Here is a 23,416-nt window from a genome sequence, read left to right as displayed (position 1 = left end):
GTTTTTCCATGATTTCAAAGTAACTTACCTGACCTTCCTAACAAGCACTTAGGCTTCCATTCAAAGCACCTAATTAAATGCCTAAGCCAAAAAGTAGGTTTATTGGCTTAAGTGAAATAATTTACATGCTTAAAGTACTTAAACACAAGTGCAACTCAATTAGATGGAAGAAGTGTTAGTCTTCATGGGATAATGAGAACTAATCATGTGTTTGCCCTTGGCCTGCTACAATGTGAAAACAGTAGGATAGTTAAAACTGCTTCTGGCTGGCTACCTAAAAGCCTGTCTATCCTCAGACCTCTAGGGAAACCTCCCACTGTGCTGAAGTGGGGCAGAGCAAACCTCACGAGGCCTATTTGCTTACAGCATGCGGTACAACAGGGACTTTCGTCACAGTTAAGGACCCATAGGTACTACCCCTGTTATATCACTGTAACGAATGCTTTAGAGCATAAGCTGCAGTGATGGGCCACGTTTCCAGACCGTGGCCCCCTGAGTACCACTGGATCAATCTAGAGTCTCACACAAACCACATGTTGAACAGTGAGTTTTGTGAGTAGATGAAGCATCTGCTACAGAATCCTCTGTCTGCTGAGAGAAAAAACCTGCAGAAGTGTAACTTCTAAAACTATTTGTAAAAAGAATTAGAAAAAGAGGGCTACAGTTCCTTCACACCTGAAATAATGGCAGCCTCAGTTCACCAGCTATCCAGGTTGGTGACCTCCTTTCTCAATACCCTTTGAGAAGCTGGAAGGAGGCCTGAAAGTGTGCTTATTTTCATTGTGAAGTGATCCTGTAAATAGATGTCAGGAAAGTAAAACAGTTCTGCAGAGGTTTGATGGTTGGTTGCACTCTTTTTTTGAGGACACATACAAAAGTTGATGAGAAAACTCCTCAAACTCTTAGCCTACCCTGTGCTTAAGAATCACAGTATTTTTATTTTATTGCAAGTCTAACATATTTTTAAATACACTAAGGATAGAGAGAAAGAAAAAAGGTAAACTAGAGAAGAAAGCCATAAAAAGTCATACTGTGACACAACCTAACAAGTTTTACAGTAACACCTAATTGCAATGTAAATAGAAGCAACATACCTTCTATCCCTCTGCTGTTCACTGTGGCTAGAGGTCCGAGAAGCTATTGAAAGAAAAGAAACAAAAGTTTTGAAGAGGTTAAAATACACCATCACAGCAGTAAGATGAGGATAATAGCAGAGCCCTTACCAATCCACTATCCATGAAATGGAGAACATACAGCATCTGATCATAAATTCCAGATTTTAAGAGTGGCCAAGTTTAAAAAAAAATTATTTGTATTAAATATGAGGAGAAGTTTTTAAAAGGCTTAGGGTGCAGTTTCATAATCAGTTTAATTCACTCTCTCTGTCCAAGTTACCACCAACAGAGATGGTCCTGTCCCCTTTCTTTCTTCTTCCTTGCCACATGTTCCTGCATTCTGCATTGTGGTGACCCTAGAGTTGAAATTTCTTTTTCTTTAGTTAAAACAATTCATGAATAAAACAAAAAGAAGTGTTAAACACATCTGGCTTTGCTTTTGATGGCTCATTTCTGAGACGTGTTCTTTAATCTTTTTTTAATGTCTTTCTGTTTCTTTCAGAGAAGGGAGAAGTACTAAGGCACAAAATCTAAGAAACTCCTTTATATAAAAAGAAAAAAAAGTTAATGTTCCCAGAAATTTCCTAATGTTTAATCACTTGTGGATTAAAAGTCAGTAACATATCGGTTTTTTTCAAACCATGTGTTTTAAGTTACATAAAATAGGTGAATCTTGACCTCTTAATTTTTCTATTTTTGGCATATTTCTATTCAAATAATTTTTTCTGTGGCCACATTGTATTTTCATTTTGATTTCTTTAGAGAGAAAAGGAAATTATCCAAGGGACAAATTTTTGCATAGCAAGTGCAATTTAGGAAGTGATAGAGCCTTATTGTGCAAAAGCTGACAATTATGCTGTTCCTGTGCCATCACAGAATCATTAGCTGAAATCGGCAAAGCACACTTGATTCAAGAGTTGCATAGTGTTGTGTCAGACATACCTCTTCCACAGGGCATTTTTGATGTGCACTATTCATGAGTGCTAGAGGAAAAAAAGAAGGGGTTACAGAAGAGGAAGAGGAGGTGAAGGAGAACAAACCAAGGCTTCAGAGTGCCGGAAACCATGATCAAATGGGTTAGTCACACAAAGATAGTGCACGTGCCAGTGTTGTAAGAGGACAACTGTAATGTCTATTCACAATATAGTGTCTTAAAAAACTAAAATAAAAGCAGATTTTATTTCTAGTCTCACACTAATTTTAACAATGGCTGTTTAGAAGTTTCCCTTGCAATAAATTAACCACGAAGAATAGAACTGAATATGGAAACATCCAGTGTATGGCTCCACAAAGAGCCACTGCAGGAATGAGGAGAGGGAAGTCAAATCTCTTTGAATGCTTTACTTAGCTTAAAATCATGGTTTGTTTGGGTCTGTGCTTTTTCCCTTCCAAAAGTAATGGGTTACACTGAGGAGTTGATACAGGTGCAAAGAAGCTGGGATCCCATAATTTATACTCTGACCTACCAAGAGGTGTGGCCAGGTAGGGTGATGCCAATAAGAGGCACACCTCAAAGTTTCAGGCATGACTGCACGTCTCCTAAACCACTTCTGTGAAAACCTTTTGGCTAAAATAAGTAAATAAAAATGCCCTACCCCTCACCTTCACTTTCTTCTTCAGAGATCTTAACACAGCATTGATCTAATACACACATTAAAGAGAAAAAAAACCAAACTGACCCAAAACAACCAATTCCAAGATTACTTTTGTGAAGAGGATGGAAGAAAGCATTCATTTCGTAAATGTATTCAATACAACTGCTTGGGGTATAGCCGAATTACAGTAAGAGCATTAGAAATAAAAGCTAAATAATGAGGGATGTAAAACTGAATTGATAAACCTGTCAAATTCTTTGATTCTTTCTTCATTTCTAGATAAATTCTATATGCTGTTTTCTCCGGTCAGACTCTAAATGTACTTATATTTATTAAAGTTAAAACAAATAAGAAAAACCTAGAAAAATCTGAAAGACCTTTTTCCTTTCTTAACATAGGCAAAAAAAAGTCCAGTGAGGCATCTATGTAATCCATCAAACTCCAAATTTCAGGTAAACAAGTAAACTCACTTGAAAACAACACATTTAAAATATTTATATAAAAATAACTTCACTAGTAGGTATAAATATGTCTCTTCAAAACAGCTAATATCCAAGCCATTGTGTATGTTTTCAGAATGTGCTCATTCTGTTTGGGGAAAAAAAACCCTCCCAGGCATTTATGGAATCAAGCTACTTCCATGTATATCAACATTTAATATAAACGTTTATCTTTTAAGGACCTCAACAAAGTTCTTCCATCCTTCTATCAACCACTCCCCTCTTTGCTGTCACATTTTTGTTACAACCACACTTTTAGAACATTTTTTGGTTTGGAAGCTGTTAAATCCACAGTAGGAGCAGAGGTGACAGCTACCGCATCTTCTGCTCTCACATATTTCTTGGAGTTCCACAAATGCTAGGGAAAAGAAAATACAAACTGTCTAAGTAATCCTTGCCCCCAGACTTGCACAGCTTTTATTCCTTTACTATTTCAAAGAAATGAATTTAAATTAAAAAGCGTATGAGAGAAGACATGAATTTTTAAAATATAGCACATACCTGATTTAAAACCAAAAGAAAAAAAACTCACAGCCATTTTTCTGGCCTTGTGGTCTTTTGATCCTGTAAGTCTATTCTTCATTCCCTTTGTGGATTGCCTTGAAAAAGCATACTATTAATTTTTCCCCCAGATTTCAAATTATAACAGCTTTAAGATTTAAGAAAACTTTCTTCCATCAGGGGTGTCAAGGGGAATGTATTTCAGTGCTGCTTTACATACTGACAACTGAAGTCAGCTGGCTCCTCAACTTCCACACTAAGAAATGCTCAGGGTGAGACTTGTTGACATTTCCAGAAGCATAGTGGTATGTAAGCAAAAGGTAAGCAAAGCAGTTAAAGAAGGGGTGGGAGAGGAAAAACTCCGTGCATAAAATCTGTACTTTTTCATCTTATAACTTTATTGGTCTCGAGAAATAAAAAAAAAGTCAAACTCATAACATTGTCTCTATTTATTTCTGTTAGTGTCAATGAGGTATCTAAATGTGTTTAACCTAGTATAGTGGAATTTAAGCAAGTGAAGGATTAATGGTAGACTGTAAATAGAGGACAGATCAGTGACTTAGATTTATTTTTTAGACTAGATTTATTTTTTGAACATATCTCTTACAAGCACAATTTAGTGGGCTTTATCCAATTATTTCTCAATGTGCAGTGGTAAAGGCTACTCAGTTTGTGCTGTATACTTATGTTTAAAATGTTTTTCCTCTATTGCTTCTTCTCTGGATCCTACTTTTCAAGTACACTTAGTATGTCATTTGTATTTGAAACATAGAGATTATGGCGCAGGGGGCATTTTAAGCTATGAGATCAAGACGCCTCTGTAAGTACAGCCACCATTATACTACAAACCCATAAACTGCAATGCTACAGACACGCTGGTGGCAAGAGAAGTCTGACATGCACTTCTGAGTCTTTGGAAGAGAGCTGGGCTAGCATTTACAGTCTTCCAGGCAATCTTTTAAGGCAATACAGAAGCAACTATGAAGTTCATTCAGGGATCTGCTCAGAGACACCATCCTGCTGTGAGCACTGAGTGCTTCCACAAGATAGACACTGCATAATGATATTCATATGTTTCCATTAGCAAATCTGTATGAAATACTGAACAGTTCTGTCATTGCAGAGTGTTTTAAAAGCAATTTTCATTTTGCATTTAAGATTGGAACCATAGCCTCAAATAGCCCAAGCCTTATGGGAAATCAAGCTCCAGATTTTTCTGATGATTTTCATCTATTGTCCCTTCCCAGCAGCTGTGAGTAGACATGATCCTGCCAATTAACTATTGCAGTTAATTCATATTGATAGGTCTTAAAGTAATAATATGACTTTCTACATCAAGGATGTGTGCTGATACTTCAAAACACAGCTTCTTTCAATGCTTTTCTAACACTGGGCTAGACATTTCTACCATCAGTCTTATGTACTATGTAGACTATTAGACAGAGAAATTATTCTTCTCACTGTATAGCTGTCTAGGAATAAAGGTTATTCATTACAGTATCTCAAGGAGAGCCTCAAGAGTGGGCAAACACTCCCTCCCTTACCTACAAAGTAATACACCAGAAAAGCTGACAGAATGGTCCTATGCAAGAGGCCACACTTGCGGTCTTCGCAATACCAAAGATGTTACATGGCTGCAGAGGCCCTTCTTCAGGGAACATTAAAAGGACCAGGTAATCCTCAAGCCAAAACCAGAAAAAAAAAGTCTGATTTTATCCAAGATCTGATTAGACTGTTTCTGTACAAGTGGAGGTTCAAGCTAACTGGAAATCTTCATGCATGTCTGAAGTAAGAGAGTTGAAGCTTTTTTCCTGAACTATTTATTGGCACAAGGGGGAGGTCTTGCTCCTTTTCTTCTAGTTCTGTTTTCGGGCACCTCAGGGAAATGTTAGATTGTCTGACATTAGAGCTGGGCTGATTTAATGCTTGAATGTAGCTAAAAGAGATGGTGATGCCCAATTCCCCTTCCAAACACGGACTTTTGTCCCCTCTTGAACGAACATTAGCACTGGCATGACCCCACAGTAAGTGAGTTCAGAGTGTTAAATAAAAACCATAAGCACTGTCTGTACAGTTTCTGTCCATTTTATCTCCCTGAACCTGCTCACCTTGGGCTTAGACCGCCAGCAGCACAGGGGAAGGAACATGCCACCCCCAACAGCAGTCTCTGTTTCCTGCCTCTGCTTCCCAGCTCCAGTTCTTCTTTGTGCAACTTCAGTGAGGGAACTGATCAAAAACAACCTAGGGGGATGACAGGGATTCCTCTGCCCACACCCTGTGAGGTCAAATACCCTTTTCACTGTTGGGCACCACACAGGCTGGCATTGCTGCTGAACAAAAGCTGCATTACTACACCCTTAGAGCAAGCCTGTAGTTTCACTCAGATTTGACAATAATGATTTATGAAGGCACTTCACTCCTTCCTACACCTTTCCTTGGGCTGTATATTCCTGCCTCTGCACCATTCCCTGCATTATGCCAGCCCAAATGTTTGTGCAGATGGGGAGAGAATGAGGTCACGGAATTGATGTGGTTGGGAAAAAGTGGGAGCCAAAAGAACCTAGGAAGCCCCCAAGCAAAACAAAACAAAAATGAAAAACAAACAAAACCCACAGCCAAAAATGGCTGCAAAACTGCCAAATGGAAAGCCACAGCCTCAGTCTCATACAAGCTGTTACACATCTTTCATTCAGCCACATATTTGCCTAGGACAGAATGAGAATGGAACAAGCTTACAGGTTCTTCCAACATTTTAGGGCTTTTTAGCAAGCAAAAACACTGTTCCCCTTTGTCTCACTACTGCAGCACTTGGCTTGCCTCTTTTCACCTTCCTTGGCATTCTTGTGCATGTTGCTGCACTGGCATCAATGGAAATAGTTTTGCTGATTTCAGTGGGAACTGGATTTAGTGGTGTGTCCTGGCCTGAGACCATCATGAAAAATCCACAGGTAACTTTTCAAAAGTTGAAATTAAAAACCCACTCCCGAGCACATCTCGTGTTCGCATGCTTGCTTTCTTCAAGCATGTTGGGCTCACTTCTGAATTCTACTGAGCTGTCAAACAATTGAAACAAAATGACACCATCTTTCTATCCAGAGTTATAGCCAGGGTGGCTGAAGAGAAAATAAACTCTTCCTCTTTGGCCACAAGACAGGGAGAGACTTACAAAGTCATGTAAAGCGTTGTCCACAGGTTTGGAAGTTGAAATCCTGCACATACCTATCATGTTTCTTGAAAATTAGAGATAAACAACCCACAGAAGCTGTGATTAAGAAATAAAAATAGATTTCTAACTCTGTTAAGGAAATACACTTTTCCAGAGACTACCATACTTTTTCCAGATTAACGGTAAGGGGAGTTAGGAATTATTCAGGGGCATTTTTAATTTAGATCCATCCACAGGTATTGTTACCCGCATACAAAGAACTATGGTTATACAATGCCTTGATATGTGCATAGATATTTTTTTCTAGCTTATCATCTGAATAATTCACATAGTACTTATATTTCATCATAGTTATTTACATATTATTATTAGAGTACAATGTTATACAAGCCAGGGCTTCTTGACTAGATTTTTTTTTTTTACTTATTGTGCCTCAAAATGAAGTATCACTTGCTACTATATTTTCAAAAACATAGGTATCAATTGCTTAATGATCTTTTAGATAGTTTCTCAGTTAGACAAGATACTGGGTCTTAGGCAGTCTGAATCAATTTCTGACTCCACCACAAAAGGCCCTCTGTGATCTGGTGGTCTCTGTTTTCCAGTGTCCTATCTATGCAGCAACAGAACAGATAAAGTGCTGCATTTTAACTACAGCATCATGTAGATCTGGCTCTGAATAAAGCTTTCATGATCCCCTTTGACTACCTCCAACCTAACCCATACTAATGAGCCCCTGACTAATAAGTCCAGGAGAAACAAATCAGTAGTACATACACTAATTTATTTTTCCCTATAGCAGAAGCCTGAGGGTTGTTTCATTAATATGAAACTGAAATCATGGACAGAAAGGAAATAAAAATGAAAAGTGGAAGAAAGAAACAGCATAAAATACTTTGGAAGATGCAGCTAAAGAAATTCTCTGCCCGGAGGTATCATGAGCAGAAAAGTTTAAACTTTCATTCAAGATTTATAAACCATTTTCTGTTTTCCAAAATGAGCCCAGTGCATGAGTCTAACCCTGTCCCCAGTATAGTCAATGAGCAGTTGCTGCAGATTTCTACTAAAATAGAATAACCTTCTGTTTTGTCAAGCAAACTAGAAATTGGGCATGTGTAACCCAAGTTCTTCAGAGATGGATCACATCTGTGCACAAATGCATTAGTGCATAAATAAGAAAATGTTAGTAACCGGCAAGAAGGAACAGCCCGTCAAACAGCAAAGCAAAAAGATGGTCTAATGAGAAGCAAAAAAGAAAGAGCGAGAAAGAAATTACAGCCTCCCAAAAGCCTGCTAGCCACTTTGTTGTCACATACAAAGTTAACCAGAAGTAAAAACAAAGAAGTAGGAATCTTACAATAATACAGTTCTCAAAAAATAGGAAAAGTAGACTTACATCTCTTGATTGCTGCTCTTATGGATGACAAGGGTCCTTGGCTTAATGAAGAAAAGAAATTATTACAATGTGGTTAATGTCTCAAAGAGAAAACAACTAAGTAACATCATGCAGAAACTCGCCATATATCATACAGGTTTTGCCAAGTCCATTTTTCTCCTAGGTTGTTATCTTACAGAAACTTGTCCAAAACTCCTGGAGTATACAACCATACCCAACCCCTTCTAATGAAAACCAGGTTACAGCTTAGCTGCAAGACTCTGCAGAGACAGAAAGCCAATTATTAAAACCATTTTTTTCCTTTCGATTCTGTGTTGAAGTTCACATTCTGTCTCATTTGACGGGAAAACTTGGAGAAGAGCCCATGTGGGTGTGCATATTCTCAGATTATAAGCATTTAATGACTTAACATTCTTGTAAATAAATAAAACTTACACAGTGGAGTAAAAACTTACAACCCCTTTACTAAATATTTTTAACAATTACTTAACAGGTTATCTTCCTTTTCAGTTGAGATTGCATTTTTCAGTAATAACTTGGTGGGTGGGGTTAGATAGGAAGACCACATGACTAAGAATCTGTTGATACACAAGGACGGAAAAATGTTTCCTTTTGCCAACTCAATCTGTTTTCTTGGTAAGACTAAGGTTTCTCATGCCTCTCTTCTGAAGGTCTTATTTAACAGATATAGTAGTCCTTACTATTTTTGCAGGTAAAAATCAAAACTAACTTGGGGTTATCATTTTCAGAAAGCGTTGCTAACTTGAAGAACACGGTATTGATAACCTGCCACTTGTGCAAAGCTACAGAGCAGATTGAAAAAAAACCCCAACACACAACTACTTCAGAAAAAGACTTTTGCTCTTCTTTCTTTTTTTTTTTTTTTTTTTTTTTTTTTTAAACACAACAGGTAAAGAACACTTGTTGGTGAGAAGCCTCTGGAAGTGCTGAATAGTCTTTTTAAAGACTGAAAATAAATAGACTATATTTGGTTCAAGTTAATACAATATCTTAATTATAACAGAAAGGTACACTAATCAAGTCTCTTCTGGAAACCTTCCACCCCAGCCTTCATCAGCAGTCTAACAGCAGGGGTGTTAGTACAGGGAGGGCATTAGTATTTTAACACTGCTCTTGCTCTGCCTGCAGCAGGCATGCAGCACACCAACCCTGGCAGGGCCCGGTTCAGCTCCACAAGCACTTCCACTGCAATTCCTGATGGCTGCAATTACTCCAGTGGGATGAAGAATAGGGGGGTTTGGAGGAGAGAAGAAAGAGACAGTCAGAAAGGACACAGATGGAAAATGTCCTCCCCTCTACGGTCATTCTGGAAAATAATTAAGATAGAAATGAATGTTGCCCTGACTGAACTATTTTCTGAAATAGTTTGGCTAGTCTAGGATAAACAATGCCTATTTGTCTGGTTTCAGAAACAGTTAAAATGTAGCTTGGCCCTTATCCACACAGCTAGCAAAGCTGCATTAGAAAACATTTCTATCAGTCATATTTCACTGTGCATTCTCAGCAGAAAAGGATTCTAATTTTCCTTCAAAATATCCCATCATAATACAGCCTGATCTTTAAGAAATACTTTTAGTTGTATGTTCCTCCCAGATGTACCCCAGACTCCTTTTTTAATTCATTGCAACTCAAGTGTCTTTCTTTTGGATGTTCACGTTTGAAGCTTTATTCTTCTGCTTTCATTGCTGTGAATAACTGCAACTTTAGGGTTTTATTTTAATCATATTTAGTATCAGACAGGAAGGACACTGAAGTCTGGTAACATGAATCTGAAATCTTCTGGAGTAGCAAAAACTTTTTATACTCAGCATTCAAGATTTACTTAAGTTTTACAGCAGGAAATTAGAAAATCTGTAAAGTATGCATATTCAAGTATCAGTAAGAACAAAAGGAACAAGTTAAGTTCTTTCTTCCCCTGGCAAGAGTCCTTTGACACATTGCAATTTGCCTCAGAACCTGATGAGCACTTTCAGATACAAGCAGGTATTTTGGGCTAGAAATCATAGGAGTCATCATGTAAGCAAAAGTTTAAGTTTTCAATGCAACACAAGGACCTTTGGTATAGAAAACGATTTTAAAATCAAAATGCAAAGAACAAAGGAGCAAAACCTCTCACAAAACCAACCTAGTGAAGTTGAAGTATGGATACATCAAGAGCAAGGCAGTTCAAGTATGCAACTATCCGTGTAATTCAGAACCCAGGATAACATGGTTCTGCTAGAAAATTTATGAGCTCACAGGCAAAACAAGCTGTTGGCAGATAGTTTTTCTTTTCCACTTTCCGTGAACAGGTCACCCATCAACAACCTTTTGGCAAAGCACTACATTTTCTACCCCCAGGAGAGTGTGATTCACATTTAGCTTACAATTATTTAAGCCCTTTAAAAACATGGAAATGGGAGTGGATGTAGAAATACAGATTTATTTTTTTTTCCCCCTGAAGCCCTGTAAAGAAACTGTAAATTCTGTAACTTTGTTATACGCTAAACCTCAGTAATTTAAGTAAGATGCTGTTCTTGGGGCAGCTGGTGATTTTGTCTGTACCTTATGCTGAGCTAACTGCCCCTGTTCTATGGGCAACAATTTCTGGTCTGTTGTCCCATCTTGCAAAGAGAGAAGTGAGGTTACCAATACCCTCCTCAGCTTCACAGTTAATGACACATTTTCTCTCAAGACATCCAAATAATTAACATAACCAAATCGAATTTAATTCTCCTATTTGATGAGGTAGGAGCTGCAGCAATTACTTGACTGTAAGGAGTCCCTGCCTCTTTCCCACCTCCTCCTCCTGTCCATAAGGCACAGCAATGAACCAGAGCACACACAAAATCCCTGCAAATGCACACATCGAGGGAAAACGAAGAGGGAAGTTTCATCTGTGTGGGACCTCTGATCGTGGTCCCAGTGTGACTCCCCCGGCAGTTACATCAGAACCCCTGAGGGGACAGCATGACAGTAACTAGTCCCTGGGGGTGGGGGACAGCAGCTCCTGTGTCGCCCTGCAATGTACATGAGCAAAGTCCAAACTCGTATTGCTGGAAGAAAACAGTGCAGACAGCAGGAAGTTCCAGAGCATTAAAGACTGACAAATATTAGCTCCAACACCACCCCAGCCATACGCAATATGGAATAATGAAAGATGCAAAGTATTCATCCATCCCGCACCCCTGCCCCCCCCTTAACATGCAGGAGTGGACGATGAGAGCACATTTTTCCTAGATCCTGCTCGCCGTTAATTTAAAGCACAAACTTTGTTTCGCTTCCAGCTAAGGCAGCAGCTTTGTTGAGCTTCACCTGCCAGCCCCTCAAAAGGGGGAACTAACCCACCTCTGTTGGGCCCACTGCACACCCAAACCAACCCACTCAACAGGTTCGGAGGGGATCTGTAAGCTGCTGTACCTGCTACGCTACAAGCAGTTGGGTATTTTAAGTTGGCAGTAAAATGAAAAGGGTCCCATGGGTCACCATTTCTGAAAGATAAAGAACCTGAAGTGGTGTGTTTGAAGTTGTTAAACACCTACTCACTCTTCCTGGCAGGCTTTATTCTGGGTTTCAAGGACAGGTTTTCTAAATATAAACACTTGAGGAAAATGCTTCAAAAGCATATTTTAGGTCTGTGTATTGGGGAAATAAAATTGCCACAAACTAGACGGGGCAAAGAGCTGTAAACTGTTTAGTGGAGTAAGTGCACTTACTGTGTATAAACCATGGTCCCTCCCTCATTAGGGGCTCTGCTCCAACACTTTCACTGCGCAGTGTCTCTCTTCAAACGCAACTCCAGCGTAGCTACAGTATTTCTCAAAGGCCTGCTCCTGCAGGGTGACTCCTGACCCAACGCAGCGACTGTGCGAGTATCGCTCACCTGAACAGTCCCCACACAGCAGAGGAGGAAAGGTGCTGTTAAAGTGGAACAAAGCTCAAACCACGCAGGCATCTCTGACCAAGCAGGCAGGGATCTATGTGTGCCCAGAGCAGGACAGCATTCAAGTCACACGTTACCTGAACAAAGAGGCCAGGAGGTTCTGGGCTACCTTTTCTCCCACATGTCTTTTAGCTGTTTCAGGAGCAGCAGTAGCTCTAGCCCAGCCGAGGGCACCTCACGAACATGTTCCCACCAGCCAGATGGTGAGCCAGTTCTGCCACTGAGTGCAAACCAGCTGAGGAGTGCTGGAGTGCTGGGCCTTACCTGCCTCTGGAGAGCACAGGCAGTACTGGCTTGTGACTGCTCCCTCCGGCCTGTGAGCATACCCGCAGCCAGTTAGGGGGGGGTCTCCCCAGGCTATCTACAGCCTCCTGCCCTATGGGTCGTGGTATTGCTTGCGATACAAAAGACATCCCAAGCTACGGTCCTGTCTCAGCATCTCTCCTTCACCCACTTCCACCAATCTCCTATTGGCTTGCATAGGATTCTCAGCAGGAGTCAAGCAATCCTCTACAACACCTGCTCCCTTTATCAGAACCAAAACCTTTGGTTTCTTTATCTAAACTGACATAACTACAAATATTCTACAGGAAAACTGATTGCACTTCTTTCATGCATCACTCTAGACATATACAAAAGCCTGGTAGGGGAAAAAAAAAAAAGAATGAAAAAGAATGATCACTTGTTCTAAAAAAATGAATATACTGAAGCATCAGCTGCAAAGTCTCAACATTTATCCTTCATGTCATGTTATATGAAGCTTTAAAGTATCAGTCCTTAGGTTCACACACCTGTGTAAAAGCTTTTACACATATTTTTAATTGCGATGGTTATTGACCCTGTCTTACACACACACACAGAGTAGAAAAAGTTAAAATGTTGCTATTTTAAAGTCTTATGACTTCTTGGAATGTGAGCCAAGAATTTTTAAATAGCTGATGTTGAAATTACTGTGAGGAAAAAACACTAGTTTAATAGAAGGCATCATATATTCCTCTCAGTTACTGTGGAATCATGCCATCTTTGTAACAGCCAGTGTACTACAGTGCAACATTTTTTAACTTATTAGACATTATTCCAAACACAAAATGTTTAAAATGCCACCTAAATGATTTCACTGCAGACTGAGCCACAGAAAGATGTTAGTAATTTTATAGTTAAATTAAGGGTGGTGCAAAAGATCAGATTTACCACCACCCTGATGGTAGGCCAAAGACACAGCTGTTAGTTTGACCAAAAAGCTCCCGAAGTTAGGACAGAAGAGTCACAGCTATCCCATCTTCATGATGTGGATGCAGTAGACAGAACTGTATTATTCCTGTGGATTAAGTGAATCTACACTGGAAATGTATCCACAATGATCAGCCTCTCCAACACCTCCACTGCAGAAGACTCCCAATCCTCCCACCGATAGATGTAAATTAGATTACGTGACACACGGACTTCAGGTGCAGTTTCCCCATTAGTGTAAGAGAAGCAGAGACTGTGCAGCCAGTACCCCACCATTCCCCAGGCTCACCATTTCCACCAGCTCTCTTGTGTTGGTGCTGACATGGTCACAAGTCTGCTGGATCAGCCACATGATTTTGCTAACAACAATCAACCCCATCCCAAACACCCCAAGTAGTTTTCAGCCAGACAGGCCGACTGCTCCAGCTGGCTGCAGAGCCACATGAGCCCCAGGGTGACACTGCAGGAGCAATGGGAGCGGACAGTCAGGGAGGCCAGCGGCAGTCCTTGGGGTAAGCAGCTCAGCTTCTACTCACTAAAACAAACCTTAAGTCCGTGACTCTGCAGCTAACCTGACAGCAAATCACCAAATGCTGGCTATGCCTTGGGTCAGCTGTTCTTCTCACCCTTCAGTATCAGCTGATCCACTTTTTCTTTTTGGCTTTCCTGTTAGTGCTGGTCATCCAGATTGGCTCACTGGGAGATCAGACAAACACCAGAACAAAGCAGCTGGCAGCAGCCTGGCACCACAGCGGTCTTGGTAATATGAAGACACACTCTCACATTCTCTCCTGTATCATGGGGCATTGTCATGGCCCTGCAGGTACAGAAGGCTAATAAAGAACCAGACACCTAAGAAATCACATGCTCAACAGTACAGATCTGGTCATCTAGGAAATCAGACTCACGCTGGTACAACTTTACTTCTCTCTTAGGTTCAGCCCCAAAAGCAAGTAATCCTGAACCAGTAATTAAGTCCGGTGACAATTCAATCCTCATCACTATGCTGAGGGTGTCTAATTTTGCATCACTTAATGAACGCCACAGCTGCAACTTCCCACTGTCTGGACAAGCGAGGGTGTAGCTCAGAAGCAGCTAAAATCCAGCTGCTCAGCTAATTAAAACAGCTCGCATTGATCAGCATAGGGAAATCCTTTCAGGAATTGCTCTCTAGCTGTTTCTTCAACCACTTCTTACATATTCATGTGCTTGTCACTGTCATACTGGGGGATCATATTACAGCAACTGAACCTTCAATTTTAAGGCAGAACACAGGCAAGAAGTCAAAGCAGATCATGGCAGCAGATGATAGCATTTCACATTCCAGTTCTCACAGCAAACTAGAAGTCATGAGGTTGACACAGCTTCCACACTTGATGTCCAGCTTAGGTCTTGAAGCTGAAACACCTCCCAAATTTTTTGTGAATCTCAGTCACTCAGCTCGTGTGTACCCTGACTTAACTTTTTCCTGATCCAGAGCTACAGGCATGCTAGATAGACTTCCCCTAGAATTTTCTTTCAGACAACAACCTGAGCTGAACTGCACCTTGCCCCCGAAGATGGCTGAATGAACATGCCCATTCCAAAAAGGCAAATGCCCAGAACATGTTTCAAGTTATTCTCAGTCTTTATTGTATATTTACTGATTTTAGCTCCCGATAAAATGTACAAGAACAGAGTGTTCTACTTACTGAAGAGTTTGGCCTTCCTTTAACATCTAAGATGATTATCCTCCATGCCATCTATTAACATATTTTAACTCACTGTTGTGATCACCCTGCTGGTATGTTTTGATTAAAATTAATAGTGTTTATGCTTTAATGACAATTTAACCTTGGTAGTAAATATTTCTAGCAATAGAAAGCACCTCTAATTTTAATAATAGCATAATAGCAATGCAGCACTGTAAAGGTAAATGCAAGTATCACTGAATTGTCGTAGTGATAGAATCATAGAATCGTTTAGGTTGGAAAAGACCTTTAAGATCATCAAGTCCAACTGTTAACCTAACCTTGCCATTCCACCACTAAACCATGGCCCTAAGCACCTCATCCACCTGTCTTTTAAATACCTCCAGGGATGGGGACTCGACCACCTCCCTAGGTAGCCAGTTCCAATGCTTGACAACCCTTTCCGCAAAGAAATTTTTCCTTATGTGCAACCTAAACCTCCCCTGGCACAACTTGAGGCCATTCCCCCTTGTCCTATCACCCGTTACTTGGGAGAAGAGACCACCCCCCACCTCGCTAGCCTCCTTTCAAGCAGTTGTAGAGGGTGATAAGGTCTCCCCTCAGCCTCCTCTTCCCCAGGCTAAACAACCCCAGTTCCCTCAGCCACTCCTCAGAAGACTTGTGCTCTAGACCCCTCACCAGCTTCCTTGCCCTTCTCTGGGCACACTGCGGCAACTCAACATCTTTCTTATAGTGAGGGGCCCAAAACTGAACACAGTATTTCAGGTGCGGCCTCACCAGTGCCGAGTACAGGGGCACGATCACTTCCCTACTCCTGCTGGCCACACTGTTCTTGATGCGAGCCAGGATGCCATTGGCCTTCTTGGCCACCTGGGCACATTGCTGGCTCATATTCAGCCGGCTGTCAACCAGTACCCCCAGGTCCTTTTCCACCAGGCAGCTTTCCAGCCACTCTTCCCCAAGCCTGTAGCATTGCATGGGGTTGTTGTGACCCAAGTGCAGGACCCGGCACTTGGCCTTGTTAAACCTCACACAGTTGGCCTTGGTCCATCGATCCAGCCTGTCCAGATCCCTCCTCCCCTAGTGACAGGATATTTGGGCCCAGCCAGCACTATATTCAGACACAAAAGTAAGGGTTAAAAAACTGAAAGGAAGAACCAGCTTTTTCAGGTAAAACAACTTAGCTGTAAACTGCAGCCTCTTCTGATGGAAATTCTTTACCATTAAAGTCTACCGAGTTTCTGCATTTGCAGATGGGGAAAGATGACGGTGCCCTACTTCTACAGTTAAACAATATGAAACAAAGCTTGTTTCTGAAGAATGGTTCTTTGTTTCAATTATATGAAGCAACATTTCAGTAAATCAAAGCCCTCTCCAGCCACTGACAGGACATTCTGCTTGCTTCATATATCTCTGTACATCACATACAATCTGGTGGCTGAATGAGCTCCAGAACCTTTGTAACTGACATCAGAGATGAATAAAACCTGGTTTAATCATGAAGGATGAGCAGAACAAAAGCATAAAGAAAACCTGTAGATCTGGATCCACAGGATTCAAGGTATTTTTACAGGGCTTTAACTATTATAAAGTATGGATATTGGATTTTCTTCAAATAGTCTGTGTACTTCATAGAACATATAAGCATAATGTTAAGGTTATCTTTGAAGATTTGTAATGGGAGAAAGTGGTATGTGAATGTCCTCATTTGACTAGAAGCATTAATAATGTTGGCTAACAAAACAGGTAATGCTTTGATTCACAACAGTGAGTATCTTAAATCCCTACTAAACCAGTTACCTGCAGATCAGCTGAGAGAAAAGAATAGGGGATGGGCGGGGGGAAATCACCCAAAGTAGTGAAAAGATGGGTGTATTTCATCTGGCATTTTGAAAACACAGAGGCTGAGAAGCTTAGGAATAGAAAGACCACAGAGCATGGCTCCAGAGAGGAACACACAGGAATTAAAGGATGTCAACTGCAAGAGCAAGAACCCAGCAGGACCCAGAGGATGCATGAGCTGGAGGTGAGGAATCTGGAGGAGAATGTCCAGGTGCTTGCGAGCATACAGGCTTCAAAGACTTCATAGCAGTAATCAAACTGAGGGAACAAGGTATACGTGTTTCTTATCTTGCCTAAATCTGTCTGTTTCCAGTGTAAAAATAATCTGTAAAGTATAGGTCCATTTGCTTCAACTATTGTGCATCCTAGTGCATGTATGAGGAAGGAGTTCCTGGGAAATCTTGAGGCATCTTAAGGCCTCTGTCAGATGGTTAATTGAGTCTTACTTCCAAGGGACAGCACCAAATAGCTTCTACATTCAGCAGTTAAGACAGTGTCTGGATCCTGCCTAAATCAGAGATTAGCAGCACACAATTCTTGCCCTGTAATATAAAAGCCAGCCATTTGAGAAGCATCCAAAATGTGAAGTTCAAGCAAAGCCAGAGAAGTGGGATAACAAGAAGTGTTCGATGCTGGTGTGACCTCAGCGCCAAAAAAATCAGCTGAGCACCCTCGAGAATTTCAAAGTACAACGATGGCCAATGCCGAGCTCTTTGACAAGTATCATCCATGCTCCTTTAGCCTAATTCAACTTCTTCGTAGGCCATCCCAGTCAAATAAGCAGAGTGAAATGTGTTGGAGTTTAAGCTTTAGCTGAGTGAGGAAACAAAAGGAATTTTCTCATTTTAATTATAGATGCATGTTGAGAGCAAAGACATTTGTTGTGAAGGGGCAGGCTATAAAATAGATGTATTAATACATAGGCATCAAATATAGTGACGTCTTAACTCAGCACTTAAAAACAAATCCCCAACCCCCTTCTACACTGTAAATGTGAACCAGCAGCCAAAAATGTGTTGTAAGAATATTACAAGGTCATCCGTATGAAGAGACATACTGGCTTCAAACTGGCCATTTATATTTATAAATAAAATAAAATAAAGCATTTCACAAACAGCAGAAACACTCATTTTTAACCCTCCCATGTTAAAGCCTCACAAAAGCAAAACTATCTTCATGCATGATCACATCTTGTTCCAATGGACTGTTGACTCACTCAGTTACACCCTACAGTACATAAGGTCCGTGAACTTGTAACAGTGGGTCTTACAGAATGCACAGCACACAGAAACTGTAAAATAAAATCTCATAACCACACCCTTCACCAGACCTGTCTTTCCAGAAAGTACCCTCCATGCAGGTCAGTTAGAGAAATGGCATGTTTGCCTATACGCTTCCTCTGAAAACACTGAAACGCTTCCTTTTCTACTTTACCACACATATTGACAGAGCTTTGGATTACAAAATACAGAAAATGACTCCGCGGAAACTTGCACTACTTAACAACAAACCATACATTCATATACCTGTAGGTCTACAATGTTTACCTCCAAGTTTAAATAGGACCTTAAACTGCAGTCTTTTTTATTCATTCACGAAGATCCAGCAACTCTGGCATTAAGGTCAACAATTTCCAAAAGATACGCATCAAAGATTATTTTTCAAGTCTTGTAATTCTCATTTTCTACAAGGATGTAGATAAGGTATAGTGTATAGGTAAAGGTAATATCTTTGTTAGTCCAAGTTGGGGAAAACCAGCCAAGTTTTTAGATATTCAAATTCTTTTGCAAGGGTGAAAGAGAAACATCAACCATCAGAGCCAAACAGATTTTTAAAATCACACTTACACCTACAAAACCTGCATCTATCCCAAACACTGTGAAACCCTGATAGGTGGGCACAGCACTGAATTTGCTGTAAGAGCACTCAAAATACTTACCTCAACAACCGAGAGATGGCCTTTAACTGCTGGGGACACTTCTCTGGTGAAACAGAACTCATCTTTGAGCAAGTCACCATGCAAACGTACTACAAGACAAGAAGAACTTCCTCCACCCTCAATCATATACCCTGGCTGCGTTACAACATCATGGAGCTCAAATTATATGGCAAATCAGTAAATACTGCAGCCTCTAATGGACGGTTACAGCTTAGAAGAAATAATCACTATCATCACCTTTCCCCACTCAACTAAATTTAGCTTCAGAAACAAACACCTTGTAGAACAGATTGAACCAGCAACCTTTCTGGAGCAACAGGCATAAGAAATACCTTGCCAAACCATTTCACAGCTATGGAAATCAATGCCCCTCCCTAGCCTGTAATAATCCCCAAAACACATAGCTCTCTTACATGCTCCTCCATGCACTTCAATCAATGCACCATGTGCCATCAGGTAAACTAGGCAGAGGAAATTAGGAGTCACAAAGTATCAGGTTCAGGTGACTGAAAGGACAGGAAAACCACTGATCAGTGGCGTTACCCTTCTCTCATAAGAACCATTTCATCTCTGTTCTCTGACCCTTGATCTCAAATATTTACAAAGACAGGCTTAGAAATTAATATTTAAAAAAAAAATATCCAGTGCAGCTTAAAGGCTCTGGATTCAGATAACGTAACAGGTAATTTCTCTAACCTCCAGTCTCAGCAATGCCCTTAAGTCCAAAAGCAGTAAATTATTCCTGTTGTTCTTCTCATGTCAGCCAACAACCTTATCCCCTCTTCCATGCTAACATGCCTCTGGGTCTCCAAAAGTAATAGCGACCTTTTCCTTAAGACTGCCTACTTGATTAACACGATCTATTTAAACCCAGAACAATGACATTTTAACTTTCACAAGAAGCAACAAAGCTATAGGGAACGACAGCTCAGTCTCTTACGCTATAGGACATAGAAAGCATTATATAAAACTGGCAGACACCAAGTTTGAAAGAGTTGAAGAGACTTCTCAGCATGCAACATGAGCTTAAGCTGTGGCACTGCTTGCCACAAAACACTGTGGGTGCTAAAACCTAAACAAAACCCATTGAGGGCTATTAAATACAAAGCATCACCTCTCTCAGAGGCCCCGAGCCACACAAATTGGATGCTGACAGAATCACAGAATGGCAGGGGTTGGAAGGGACCTCAGGAGATCATCTAGTCCAACCCTCCCTGTAAAGCAGGTTCACCTAGAGCAAGGTGCACAGAACATCGTCCAGGCGGGTTTTGAGTATCTCCAAAGAAAGAAACTCCACAACCCCCCTGGGCAGCCTGTTCCAGTGCTCTGTTCCAATGCATGCTTCTTTTTTTCTCACCTTCTTCCTTAGGCTTCTACTTCACACACAAACAAAGACAGAATGAGAATACTGGAATAGGTGGACTTCTGGTCTGCCATTTCTACACCCTTAGTTGTCTTTCAGGATGGAAGGAGGTCACCTGTCTGAAAGGTTTGCCATTTTTTCCAGTTACTTCAGCTGTTCTAATAAGATAAATCTTAAGATAAAAGGACATATCTTGGGTTGTTTACTTTTTAAAGACATTTGAAAATCCCAATTTTTTTTCTAATGTGAAAATAATCTTGGAAATTTCTATTTTACACCCTCAAGAACATTAATGATTTTCTTTTATATTGCCATTCAAGTACATCTGTATTACACTAAGCAAAATACCCATTTAGCACCTGCAGCAAGGCAGTTAACTGCACAAAAAAGCATATTTTGTCAATTCAAATACTAACAGACATCATTAAAAAAACCTACAAAAGACAGTATGGGAACAGTAATTAAAGAAAATACAGAGAACTGTGTCATCATTCCAGATCTGTCCTAGATGGCAAAAAAAAATCCTGTTATTAACAGAAAGCATTGGTAGTCTGTTCACACTGTAAAATGTTCATTTAACAGAACACATTTGCTTGTCAACAGCCTCAGAAGAAAGAAGATAGACTGGGCAGTAACGCAAATAATCTTCTGTCCTATACACCAGTAAGGTGTAGTGCGAACACCTCTCCTGCAGCTGTCATTACTGTACTTGTCCCATGATACTGTTCTCTTTCTTCCTAGCTGTCTAACCTTCACCCGTCAGGAGCACTACAAGCTTTTAGCTATTCACGGATCTAGTGTTTTAGAAGAGGCAGTGGAAACAAGATAATAAAACAGCACAATGGTCTAAAAGCAGTTGCCCAAAAGAAAAAGTGTTCCTGGGAAAGGAGGGAACCTTCCTGAACTGGTACAGTCATAAAATGGTATCGGGATTGTTTGTAGTAATAGAGTATTAATACTAGATGCCAGTGTGTGAGGGGATTGGGAAGCAGAAGTCCAGACGATATGGAATAGAAGAATTATAATAGTAAAATCAAAAGTATTTCTTTCCACTAAGCATTTATTCCAAGCAAAAATATTATTTAATATAACATGAGATCACTGATGTACTTCTTTTGCTTGAACTGGATATTATGTTGTAGATCAAAAGAGAGATTTAACAAAGTAATCATTGTTTGTGGTTGTAACACTATGATTAGATTTGGACCTTCTCTTTAATTAGAAGTCAACCTTTGCCTCAAGCCTCAGGAGATAGCAATGTCCATTATACCCAGAACAGATGACAAACCCCTCATAACAACTCTCCCAAGATTAAGATGTGGCTATGCATACTTATGAAGACCATACTTACAGGAATACTTTCCACATCTAGGGTTGTGTGGTCTAATTTCACTCCCCTGTAGCAATGGACCTGCCTGTGGACCTGCCTTGGTTGTAGCCTCCAAGGGAACAGGCAACATGACTTTTTGTACCACTGAATCTTAGTTCTTTTCCTGAAGCTGAAGTAGTTGGAAACAGATGCAAAAGCAGCTCATCCTTGTCTACGCTAAGGGCTAGTACTAGCTCAGTTGAGCCTGTGGTTTGTCACAGATGACTAAAACTAGGACAAATCCTGTACGCAAACACGACCTAAATTCAAATGGTGGTATCTGCACTGTGCAAAATACCAGATATGGTGAAAAGAGAAATTTTGTAGCAAAATCAGAAATGCAATGTCTCATAAATTACAGGATCAGAGCCTAAAGTACAGATGTGCAATCTGCACAGCAAGCATTAGACAGAAATACAGTAAAAGAAGCAAGAAACTGTCTACGTGACAGGCCTCGCTAGGAATATTTTCCCCATGATGTAGTGAGGATGCAACTGTAACATGCTTTGAAAGAGTACTTGATCAATCATTTCAATGTTCAACCTGCCAAATGAGATGCTACTTAAGGTAACCGATTACCTACACTAGAATGATCTGCAGGCACCAAAGAATAACTTACAATGAAATGACAAAGTAGGAGAGCAGTACAGAAAAAGAGAACAAAAAAAAAAAAAAAGGGAAGAAGTAACAATCTCTTCTCTCTTGTGCACATCAGAGTAAGAGGTCATGGAAACCAACGCAACATAACTGCAAACTGAGCTCTCCCACTCAAATTCCAGCGGTGAAGGAAAATGTAGATACTGACTTGAGCCTAGACAGAAACCTACACTAATCCTTAAGGAAATAAACCAACGCTCAAGTATCAGCTCCAGCACTCTTCAAATATCAATATGAAATTCTTTCAGAGAGAACCGAACTGCTACGACTTCTGAGCTGGAAGTGTACAACCTGCTGAGTCTGCCTCCTCAGCCCTGACCCGTATTCCGTGGGCTTCCCTTTGTAGCTCCTCCTCCTTATCTGTTTCCTTTGAGACTCTTACAAATACCTTTGGAAAGAATTCTCTTCCAGCCCTCTTTTCAATCTGCCAGATGAATTTCATGTGCTATTTGACATTGAAATGTCTTGGGGAGAAAAAAGAATAATCATAAAGAAGCAGAATTATAACCATGACTGACTATTTTGGCCCATCACATGTTACTCATAAACAAAGAATTCCAGTTCTCCCCACATCTTCTATTCACCTCAAAGCAGGGTTAAAAGACAAAGCCATATGGTTGTTTTAAAGAGAATTGTTGCCATTTTATAGGGAAAAAGTGAAATCTTCTCAAAATTACCTTTAAAATGAAAGCTTCATGATCAAAAAAACTTCAATGCATAATTGTGTGGTTCCTGAAACCACCTTTTCTAAAACTAAGGTATATCATAGTTGTTTATGCCCCAGACAATTCTCCTAATGCACAAGGAAAGTGGTCTTGTGTCTGCGTGGTCCTCAGTACCTTCTACAGGTGCCTCCTCCAAAAGGTGATGGGACAGTGAAACTTGTTTCTGTACAGAAGATGCCCAAAGAAGCACTGAAATTCTTTCAGTGAAGGAGGGTGAACCTTTTTCTCTTTATTCCTTCAACAACCATCTCATTCTCAGCATTATTTTCCATTACAAATTAGCATAAGCACTGGAGAGCAGCCCAGACAACGGAAGGAGTTGTTCAGGGCACCAAAGCAAACAGTCCTCCAAAATTCCCTTTGCAGAAACCAGGAACAGAGCGC

At 40.4% G+C, this 23,416-nt stretch overlaps 1 protein-coding gene across 1 annotated transcript in view; it reads right to left on the bottom strand.

The window, feature by feature from the left end:
* The window catches only part of SH3D19 (SH3 domain containing 19), a 73,266-nt gene that overhangs the window by 34,909 nt on the left and 14,941 nt on the right, over nucleotides 1-23,416 (bottom strand). Inside the window, 2 exon segments of the mRNA XM_035890401.1 lie at nucleotides 1,095-1,137; nucleotides 8,274-8,314. Coding sequence (XP_035746294.1) covers nucleotides 1,095-1,137; nucleotides 8,274-8,314 — 84 coding nt within the window.

The sequence above is a fragment of the Egretta garzetta genome, unplaced genomic scaffold (genome assembly GCF_000687185.1).
Source record: "Egretta garzetta isolate BGI_Z169 unplaced genomic scaffold, ASM68718v1 scaffold32, whole genome shotgun sequence".
Classification (NCBI taxonomy): domain Eukaryota; kingdom Metazoa; phylum Chordata; class Aves; order Pelecaniformes; family Ardeidae; genus Egretta; species Egretta garzetta.
Note: the sequence above shows the minus strand (reverse complement) of the source record. Positions and strands in the feature narration are given on the sequence as shown.